The 10,996-nt window shown below is 41.6% G+C and overlaps 1 protein-coding gene across 2 annotated transcripts; it reads right to left on the reverse strand.

Moving 5' to 3' along the window:
• Positions 1 to 3,426: 3,426 nt before the first annotated feature.
• On the reverse strand, positions 3,427 to 10,659 carry si:dkey-229b18.3. 2 transcript variants are annotated; one of them, XM_026995767.2, is made up of 7 exons: positions 9,195 to 10,659; positions 8,295 to 8,365; positions 7,955 to 8,189; positions 5,228 to 7,509; positions 4,824 to 5,030; positions 4,326 to 4,428; positions 3,427 to 4,159 (listed from the first exon to the last, which is right to left on the reverse strand). In XM_026995767.2, exons 1-6 carry the CDS (start codon positions 9,529 to 9,531, stop codon positions 4,327 to 4,329), a joined length of 3,234 nt encoding a protein of 1,077 aa, XP_026851568.2. In that variant the 5' UTR covers positions 9,532 to 10,659; the 3' UTR covers positions 3,427 to 4,159; position 4,326. The 2 variants fall into 2 exon arrangements, with proteins under 2 accessions (XP_026851568.2, XP_026851576.2); XM_026995775.2 differs by having other exon boundaries at positions 3,427 to 4,428.
• Between the last annotated feature and the right edge of the window lie 337 nt (positions 10,660 to 10,996).

A 10,996-nucleotide genomic window follows, 5' to 3' on the forward strand; every position in this document is an offset into this window, starting at 1 on the left:
GGGCTTTGCCTTCTCTTTGTGTTGTAAGAAGTTTTTAAAGTCATGAAAAGAAGTGGATGCATGAGCATAGATAATGATGTTATAAATAAATGACTGAGTTGGCTTTAAAAGGTTGTTGTCTTTAAATGTTTGATCAAAGAGTGAAGAGAAATGATGAGCCAAGTTGCCACTGATGGGCCCTTGAGCAAGGTCCTTAACTCTCAATTGCTCAAGTTGTATTCAGTCACAATCGTAAATCACTTTGGATAAAAGCATCAGCTAAATGCCACAATTGTAACTCATATCTTCATGCATAAACAAAGGGGTAATATACATTTAGAGCTTAGTCACATCAAATACTAACAAGATCACTGGATACTTATCATTACACTTTTGTGTGTATACTTTTATTTACATTTATGGCATTTATATAACACTATAATTCAAAGCTACTTACAATTATGACCGAATACAATTCAAGCAATTGGGGGTTAAGGCCATTGCTCAAAGGCCCATCAATGGCAGCTTGGCAGTGGTATGGCTTGAACTGGCAACCAACTGCGCTACCACTGCCCCATGAGAAGAAATTTGGGGGGAATGTACATTCATGTTAGGTGAACCATATATGACCCCCCTCCTACTACTTTAACTACAAATAGTCCACTTCAGAGGATCATAAGTAATTTGATTAGACTGCCTACACAGTTGTTTGTTGGCCATCTGTGAATTGCTGCAGCAAGACAGCTAAGAAAAAGTCAAAAAAATTAACACAAGGAGTTTAGGTGTAGCTTTTGTCTCTAGTGTCAATGCCAATAAAGAAGGAGTAATCAGCTTTAACCTCAAGAACAGAAAGACGGGTCACAGTCTGGTAAACAGTATATTAAATGAATGCCATGGGTTTGTGGGTGTGATTGCCGACAACAGCAGAAGATGAATTCTGAGATGTACAGAAACAACTGCTTAGGTCTCAAATGCTAAATGCTAGCAAATCCCTCATAGCTCTAAATTAAATTTAGATATCTATCCACCTACTCAGCTGTAGCATAAACTGAAATGGTTGTTTTAACGTACCTGCATTTACACTGCTATGTATACTACTGGCAGCCCTTAGACAGTTCTAGAAAGTTCTAAAAATTCTCAAAAGTTCTAGAAATATTTGGACAGTTATATAAACATCTTGAGAGTTCTCAGTTCTAGAAGCAACTTGAAGTTTACTCAGCTCTGAATGTATCGGAAATGTTCTGGAAAATGGATAGCCTTTCAAAGGATAATTTTCCTGACCACAAAAGCAAAGTTTATGGGGAACAATTATCATTTTCTATATATTTTAGGCCCAATTAAAAACACAAACACACAGTACACATGAACAAAAAAAAAAATTGTAACAGTATTTTCAATCCCTGCTTATCATAGGTTTATTTCTGCTATCATAGATTAATTTCTGTCAATAGTAAGTGAATTCCAAGGTCACAAAGGTGCAAGGTCACTCGAAAGTTTGACTGTTTCCTCTCTTAAAATATGTAAATTTCATTGTCCTGGTCACAGAAATTTACAATGAATATTTTGTTTATATTTTACACATAAGCAGTTGGAATATAGCACACTGAAGCCAGGAACAAAAATCTTGTTACATAGTGAAATGGCTGCATTGCAGACCTGATAAAACCTGTATGAAGATGAACCTCAGCATCTGATGACATCTCAGAGGGTCATGCACGGCAGTTTTGTTTGGGAGTGGGCTTGTACTTGTTTGTGTTAGTTGGGGAGTAAGGGTAGTGCTCAGTTTTTGTTGTGTATTTCCATAGATCATGTAGTTATTGTTTCTTTTTAGTCAGCTTTTGGGATTTGTCTGTTTTGACCATGGTTCCCATTACTTTCATTTCATTTTTCCATATTCCATATTTTTCCATTTGGTTATGACCTGTGCATAGACCAGGTTGCATCAATTTTCTTAATATTATGTTAATTTTTTACGTAAGGTCCCCTGCTGTGAGTGGACTATGTATGAAAAAGCTGTTGTACATAGTTCATGCACAGTTGTACCGTTTGAAATTATTTTCAATAAATGCTCCTAAAATGTCATCTGATCTTCATTTAAGTCATAATAATAAACTTTCTTATTTAACAAACACAATGTTATATATCTGTATTGGAAAAATGGTTGGTGAGGGGAAGAAACTGTGAACCCTTTTATTTAGTAACTTGGGGGACTTTTTTTATTGTCAGTAACCTTTACCAAACACTGTAATTGCTGCTCAGTACCCTGGGTCAGGTAGTTGATATTTTGGCCTGTTCTTCTCTACAAAAATTAATGTATATTTTGTGGGTGTCTCGCTTGAATAGCCTACCTGTGATCACATCACAGCATTTCTGTGGAAATGAGGATGCTGACTGGGCTTTTTTAAAGCTGTTGATCCATTTTATTGAAAATTTCTGCACTTTTATATTTTTTGCCTCAGCATGTTGCATGGCCTCTTTCAAAAACAAACACCTGCCATTCTGTTAAGGAATTTCCTGATCCTACTTGTAATTTTTGTCCTTCAATGTCTGTAAGCTGTAAGATGCAACAAGGTAGCCTGATACCGTCATATCCCACCTCCCCCAAGTTGGGCTCAGTGCTGTTTTCTCCAACCATAATGTCAAGCACATTACCCAACAGTTGATCATCACCTGTCCACAGAATACTGTTCCAGTAGAGCTGCAGAACTTACAATTGGTCTTCAACAAAATTGAGATCAGGTTTTTTATTGGGATGAGGTTTTATCTGTGGTAACCTCTCATAAACCCTTGTTCAGTGTTTTTCTTATAATAGCCACTGATTAAGTATGCCTCGAGTCCGTAGGTGTCTGGGGCTGTCTGCCACTTGTTTTAAGGTTCTACAGTGTGCCGTCACCCTGATCTTTGTAGGAAGCCTATTCCTATGGAGAAAAATTATGCCAAATACCTCCCTTTCATAAATGACAAAGAAAAAACAAAACAAATATTTGAATATTCTTGTAGTAAAAGAAAAAAATCATGACACTTGAATTTGAAAAATCAGAAAGACAGAATAAGAGCATAAAACATCTAAAAACAAAAAATCCTATAAATGAATGTAGCAGTATGGCCAACAATGGGTTGAATTGCAGCAAATTTAAAATTACAACATTTGAAATAAAAGTAGTGAGACTTCATTTTCTCACTTGTGTATTGGTAATATGAGTATATCCAGTGGTATGTCAAAAATATGAGGCAATCACACAGTAAAATTAAAAATTTATTTATATTGATTTTGGTCTTTTTACAGTTTCAATTTATCTGTGGTTTCAGAAAAAAAACATTTAAAAAAAATCACCACTTTTAAAACTTCATATAACTTCACTGCATCATATCCTGTGGAAGCTTTGAATCTAAAAAAGCTTTGAATCTGAGGAGGTTTCCTATTAACTCCTTTTAAAGAAACTGAAAAAGCCAGTAACTACTTTTATTTTGCACGATGACAAGAAAAGATGCATCACAAAAAGACTTGCCTACCAATATAGGTCTTATCATTGTAAGATTGCAAAATATGAAAAGAATGGCATTTTTCAACAGTAAATCTTTCCATATTTCGCCTAACCATTCCTCTTCACTTGGAAAATGATTCAGTGCCTCTAACCCCACCTGTTTAGTTTTTAATACATCATTATTAAAATCACCACAAACGAAGGGCGGACAACAAACTCCCTCTCAGTAATCATTCAAGTACATCCCAGTCCATCTTACCTGATCACTTGACAAGTATTCTTAGGTTTAAAAACAAAGCTACGGTTTTAAGTGCACTCAAGATTACACTATTTATAAAAAATAACTGTAATAACAATAATAACAATATGATAATTGCAGTAATTACAATAGTAGTAATCATTTTAAAACATTCTACACAATTCTCATTTACAAATATCACTACAACTAGCAGGCACCCACCCTGAGAGAAACATCACTGGGTCAAGTTCCCCATCTGTAGCAACGGCAAAACATCTTTAGTCTGGTTATTTAAATAAGAATTACAATTATCGTACGGAAAAAAAAACAAAAAATCAACATCAATGACCATAATTACATCTACAGACTGGAACTTCATTCTCATTTGACAGATTTGTTATATGTACAGTCCTCATATTTCAAGAACACCCTTCCTCTTCACCATGCCATCCGTGTTCTTCACCCATGAAGTTTAAAACAGAATATGACCAAGATCAGTACAATTTATAAATTTAACTTCATAATTAAAACTTTTGTATATGCAGTTTGTGCCTGTTCTGTGCATGTCTCTATTCAAACATCGGTTTGAACAGGTACAATACACCACCATATACGCACGTTACCTTAAGAAGAAGCAACACAATGACGGCATTTGTACAGTTTGGGATTGTGTGTCCTTATGTGATTTCTGACATTTTTCTGTCTGAAGAATGTCTTGCTGCACAACTGTAGGAAAGAGAAAGATCAAGAGAGTGGAGGAAGTTGAAAGAAAACAGATGGAAGACAAAAAGAAAGATAAGAGATATAAAGGAAGTCATCAGGATCAGACGGGTACCTTGGTATCAGGTCATTATCACACACTATAACTCCTTCACTTATCACAAGAACTGTTAATATAGCAACTTATCAACATTCACAAAGCTGGGGAACACACAGCTATTAATAATGTGTTAGAAATCTAGCTATGATTAAATTAGTACTGTCTTCTTATATAACATAAGAGAATGAAATGCAGATTGCAACACTGTTAGTAATGCTATAAGCTACTGCATTCTCTGCTACATATTTCTCCAGGGAGATCTACTGCAAACAATAGAATACAGAAAAGAGTTGGCACTTACAGGGCATGGCCAGTGTTTGCCTTCAATATGTCTGATGCGGTGCATGATCAGGGCATCGCAGTCCCTGTACGACGATCTACACTGTAGGCATGTGTGGGCTCCACCTGAGCCCTGACCACAAGGACCCTTCAGCTGTTTAACCTGAGCCCGTTGGATGGACTCCAGCATAACAGTGTGCCGGCTGCTCATAGGATACAATTTCTTCACCTTTTTGGAAGACAAAGAGATGAGAAGAAAAAAAAAATATATATATATATAGTATACATGTGTATGAGGTTATTGGCATTCATAAGATCTACTCCATAAGCTTTCCATTTAGAAACAAAGACTTTCACAAAGTCTCACGAGACCTTTAGACCAAAGTATATAACAATGAAAACAGAACAGTATCCCATCTGTGGTACCTTTGCCTTTGGCAGTTCCCTTTTAACCTTGCAGGTCCTCTTGCTGTCTTTGTGCTGAGCAGAACTTCTGATGGCTTTTGGCCGTTGGGACACACAAGTCTCTTCCTCTTCTTTTTTCACTCGGAGGAGCATCCTCTGAGAAAAGAGAGTCGACCTGTTGCCAACCCCAGCCCAGTGTGGCCCATCTAGACCAGTTCGGTCTGGCAGGATTCTTGCACTAATCCGATCTCTTCTGACAAGGCCAGGTGATGTGTCGCTACGGGAAGCACTGCTGTGGGAGACGGACCGGGTCAAGCAGATGTCCACGCTCTCTTCCTCCCTCTTAATTCCACCTGGAGGTCGGCAGAGGCCAAAGAGAAAACCTTGGTCTAGCAGTTTCACAGGGGGTTTACTCTGACGTTTACCTAGGTCAGAGGCATCACTTGCTGGAAAGGCCTGCGTCAGGGGTATAGGGTCTGCTGGCTCTTCTTTGATGGCCCTATACAGAGGATTTGTGTGGTAATCTTGGTAGTTTGTACTGGAAGCATCCCAGCTTCTGGCACTATGTAGAACTTCAGTTTTTTCCCCTGTTCCATCTCTTTGTGCCATGCTCTTTCTGCTCTGTCGGACTTGATCTCCTCTGCCTACTCCACTTTGCTGGAGTGGCAATCTGACTGTTTTGTCGTTACAGCCGTGTTTGCCTTTGTCTGACTTGTTTTGCCTTGAACCTTTATGCTTATCTGTTGTACGTCCTACATTGTAGCACAGCTTACGCTTTGACTTTGTGCCACTGATCCTTAATGGCCGATCCACTGATGTAACATCCTTCGGAGCTCTGACTTTTGGAGGTGCCACTGTTAGCCCCTGGTAGTGGTGGGCACCACCAGGGTAGGGGATGGGTTGCGAGATGGCGAGATTGGGTTCCCGTTTTGTCCTCACTGTCCTCGCTCTTTTTGGAGGAGCATGGGCTCGTTGCACTGCGACTCTTTCTCTGCCAGCAGGCTGAGGTATGGGTTTGTTTGGGCCCCTAGTGTTACTTCTAAGTGGGCGTTCAGTCTTCAGCCCTTTAGAGTCTGCCTGCAGCAGTGAATGGCTGCGTGTGGCTCTAACGCTCGAATGCTCCATGTGCCCAGATGCATCATTCTTCCTCTTTGAACTCTTTGCCATGGTGACTTTGGGTTCCTGAGGCTCCACTTTCATCACCTTTTTCAGAAGATCCATTCTGGTCATGTCACAGAGGGACAGGGAGGAGCTGACACCCACCAAGTCTCCAAGACCAGTTCCGCAGCGTCCTAGAGCCTGTGTGCGGGGTTTACGACGAGCGGTGAGTGAGTAGTCATTCACCTTCAGCTTCCTAAGCCGCTTCTTTTGCCCCCAGCCTGACAACTCTTCTGGACTAGGTAGTAAAGACTTCCTCTGCAACCCCAGGAAAGTGAGTAGCCGATATTTCTCCTGAGCACGAGGGCAGTGAACTTCATCCTGCAGGACTGCACTGCACACTTCTTCCTCCACCATCTCCTGCTTCACCTTCAAAGGCGTCACTGGGTTTGGCTGAGCTCTAGACTGCACCGGAGAGAAATCAGACTTTGCCCTGTAAAACTGGGGAGGATAAGAGGACCTCCTCTTGCTCTTAGAGGAAAGGTCAATTTTGGGCAATAACCTGCGCAAAGCAAGCGCTGCCCCCGGAGTGGAGCGGAGCAGACGGCGGGATGGAGAGGAAGATCGAGTAGAGGTGGACGGAGAAGTGGAGATGACTACCGAGGAGGGACGAGGGCACAGTTTCCTCTTGCTGGATGGAGATTTGAAGTCCATGAGTTTCATCCTGCGAGTCGGGCTGCAGGAAAAGCCACTGTCCTCTGGCTGAGGACTGTGAAGTGCCTGCGTTCGGCACTGAGCTGGTAATGTTCGATCACAAACTTCCCCATCTGATTCATCTGTCCCCTCCACAGCGTGTGCTCTGCACTGCATGGGGCTACTCCATACAGATCCTAAGGCTTCCCCTTCATCCTTCTCAGTCGTATTCTTAAAGCCAACTGTCCTTCCTGCAGGGGAGTGTTGACTTCTCCGGCTGTTCATGGAGGAAGAACCAGGCTTTACAGTGAGCGCTCCCGCAGGATTCAGTGGGTCAGAGAATTGCTCGTCAGCCTCTTTCTCCTTCTGGATAGCAGAACAGGCCTCCAAAGCAGGCCACATGCGGAGGTGGCGAGCCATTGCAGCTACCTCTGTCAGAGTGTCCAAGTTCAGAGTCAGGGTGGAAGTGTAGGAGAATTCAAGCAATGCAAGCAAACTCTCCTCACTGAAACCTAGGAAACATAAGTAAACAATAAAGGAATAATAAATAAATAAATGAATAATGCTTGATACCATTGCCTGGACAGTGACACTGATTATGGGAAAGGGGAAATGTATTTCAAACATAACCTATTCATTTTTATATTGAACATTGGTGTTAGACTCTTTTCCTTGAGAACTGAAGTTCAGTGTTTTTTTCCTGACTCAAGATAACTGATTTAACTCATCAGGTAATTACCAAGCCCTACTGTGCTGTGACCACCTGAATGTGGGAATGCACCATGTTCCAAAGAGATGACATGGCACAATTCACTGCCTTTTTTATGTGTGGTACACACAACAAATCAGGCTCTCCCCACACAATTCTACACCAAACACCGAAATTAGACATCATGAAAAACATCATAAAAGTGAGGTCTATTATGATATTTCAAAAGTTGTTTAAAAAAGGCTTGCCTGTGAGGTCAACATGAGGCTGAGGGTTAGTGGCAGAGTCCATTTCAGTGAACAACTCCTGGAAATACTCGCTTACAGCCGCCAAGACTGCTTTGTGGGCAAGAAACAAGTGGCCATTGCCGGTTTTCAGTGTGATGTCGCAGAACTGCCCTGCCACTCGCTGGCTGTTCAGCTTGCTCAGAACTCCACGGCCGTGTGATTTCACCATCCTAGAGACGTTCCCTACTTCTGAGCACTAATGGGGAAGGGCGCAGAGAGAAGGAAGAGCCGTGTCACGTAAGTGTTAAAACACGACCCAGGTGGACTCGGGTAGTAGTACGATCAAACACCGACAACTTACCGCTTTTTCAGTCTGCCTTAGATGGCATTCCTCACAGCCAAGAACAAAGTCACGGACCTGAAAGTACATTCCTAAAAAGAACACAAGCTGTGGCTCAACAATGTTTCCAGAACAGAGGTAATAACATTGCAGTAAGAAATCACATATGAACAGAAATGCTACAAAGCAACAATGCAAACATATTTAGGCTAAGCCTAAGTAGACATTGCTTGAACTTCAGTACTTTTGTGGCTCACGGTTTCTAGTGCCTTAAATCACAATTGTTGAAAGGGTTGTAAAAACCCTTAGGCACAAGTTAAAGTTATTTTAAACATTAGTTTCTTCTGTTTGGTTTGGTTCTGATGATGCGCTGACGTTGCCACCATTTCTCTGAGGAAGACTCAATTTTGGATTGTTATACAGCAGAAGCTGAAACTAAACGAAATAGAAAGTTTCTACACCACACCAGGTTTCAGGTATTAAAATAAATCCTAATTGTGGAGAATGGGCTAGCTCATTTCTTCACAAAAGACGTCCTCATCTAAATTTGAACGTGTGCATCCGTTTATCAATATAAGCCATCCACATTTCACCGATACCGTATGGTATGGATATATGTCGTGTATCACGACCATATAGTAGCCTATTGCGTTTTATATATATATAAAAAATAACTCCACTTATGAACGGCGACAATCGAGGTTGAGTAAAGTTAACTAAGTTGCGAGGCAACAAATTTTGTCAGTAGATGACTAAACTTGGCTGCAACACTAGACAAGGCACTGCATATCCTGTATCCTGCGCAATATTCATAAAACACTTCCAGAAGGTCGTCATCCAAAATATCACCACTGGCTCTGCGAGGAGTTACAATTTTTTTTTTTTTTTTTTTTTTTTTGTGGTAATAACAGAATAACTCACCTTCCCACCAGTAGTGTTCAGCTACCAGTCTATACGTGTCCTCCAGGGTGTGGTGCGACTTCCCCGGTATCTTCGCGTGAAAAACCTCGATTGACTTCAGTCTCTCGTCGTCAGCCAGTACCTCTCGGTACTGTAAGCAGCCCTTCTCCAACTTTTTACGGAACAAGGAGCCGCCGATCATTTCAAAAAAAGGCGAGGAGGCGACGGTCGGGCAGGTCTTTGCAGTGCCGACGCCATTGAGATAACCGAGCTCCGGTTGTTGGTCCACTGAGTGTTTGGCAGTGCAAAAAGTGTCATCACTAGCATAGTGCGCAGTGTAGGTGCATTCACCAGCCATTTTCACCGGCTTCCTCGTTTTAAGCCTCCTTTCCTAAACCTAACCTAGTCTATATCTGTTTCACAGTCTTGAGAAAGCATAAACAACATCTGGATCATCAGTAAACGCGGGACCCTAATTATTAGGGGTACGCCTGATCTACAAACTTTTCATTATTTATGGAAGTCTGTAAGACTCGGACACAAAACACAAAAGGCCAATTAGTGGTGTAAAAGTAACTACTGCAAATAGTCCAACACTGGCAGTCCTCCAGGACAACAACCTACTACATAAAGGATAGGTGGTAAGTCTCACGTAAAGGCAGAGGTCGATCAACAGCCCGACCGAGCTAATCAGACACCCGGAGCAAGCAGCCGCAGATCCGAGTAAAATCCATCTTCTTGAGTAGTTGACATCGCCTTCCCACGAGTCAAAAGTGCAGCGGACATCAAAATATCATCAATTCCAACCTCAGCCAAAATACGCACAATCCATAAGCCATACGTCTAAATGAACCATTTTACGGAAAAAAAAAACAAACAAACCTATTTTTTAAAAAATCAACTCTTAAAGTTTTCCAAAAATTCGCTGCCCCTTTCTGATGCATCAAAATGGATTAAAAACAGATCCTTAATTGTGTTTATTTGCATCCCTGGGTACACAGGAGAAACGCCGCGCCAATCTCTTATTAATATTAAATTACGGTTTTCCAGGTGGCTTGCGGCTAAGCTACTTATTCTCTTGATAACTCCACTTTAACGAAACAATGCGGGCTAGCCATTGGCACTGAAATATCAACTTGGCTAAAAACAGATTCGGGCAGGCTGTCTATTTATCCGAGCCACGGTTGCGGCGGCGTACGCAGCCGTCTTCCCTTCCCGTGTAACTTGTGATTTCTTTTAACTCGGTAGCAACATGCTGCAGCTATCTGTCGCCAGCATCGGGAGCCCAACGACCTATTGCGAGGGGGTAGGAGTCTTCCCGCACATCAAAACAGGGGGGAATGACTTCAGAAACAGCAATATCCTCCGCGGGTCCCCCGTCTAAGGCTTCCTGTGCGCGTCCGAGCCATGTAAACCGAGTCAGACGATCCAATAATCCAATTTTTTAACTCGTAACCTTCTGTTGGTAACCATTTGTCAACCTAACTTCTCTTCGACGCCCGACGTCTCACCCCTCCCTCCGTCAATGTCTATTAGTAGGCTCTTTAAAGAGCCGCTACTACAGACAATATAATTGGTCTATGAGGCTGTCCGTCAATCGCGTCTGTTCCCCCGCCCCCCACTTTTTTCTAGATCAAGATAGGTTGTTGACGTCAGCGCAGTCTTACCAAGTGAACCCTGTTAAGTTTATCATTGTGGATTAGATAAAGATGTTGTGCTCGCTTCGTTTCGAGGCTTTCTTTTCTCATTTTCATAACAGGCCTTGATTACATTTAGTCAATCGTTGTCCTTCAGTCCTTCTCTATAATGCTCGATGGACAGAT

The sequence above is a fragment of the Electrophorus electricus genome, chromosome 25 (genome assembly GCF_013358815.1).
Source record: "Electrophorus electricus isolate fEleEle1 chromosome 25, fEleEle1.pri, whole genome shotgun sequence".
NCBI lineage: Eukaryota > Metazoa > Chordata > Actinopteri > Gymnotiformes > Gymnotidae > Electrophorus > Electrophorus electricus.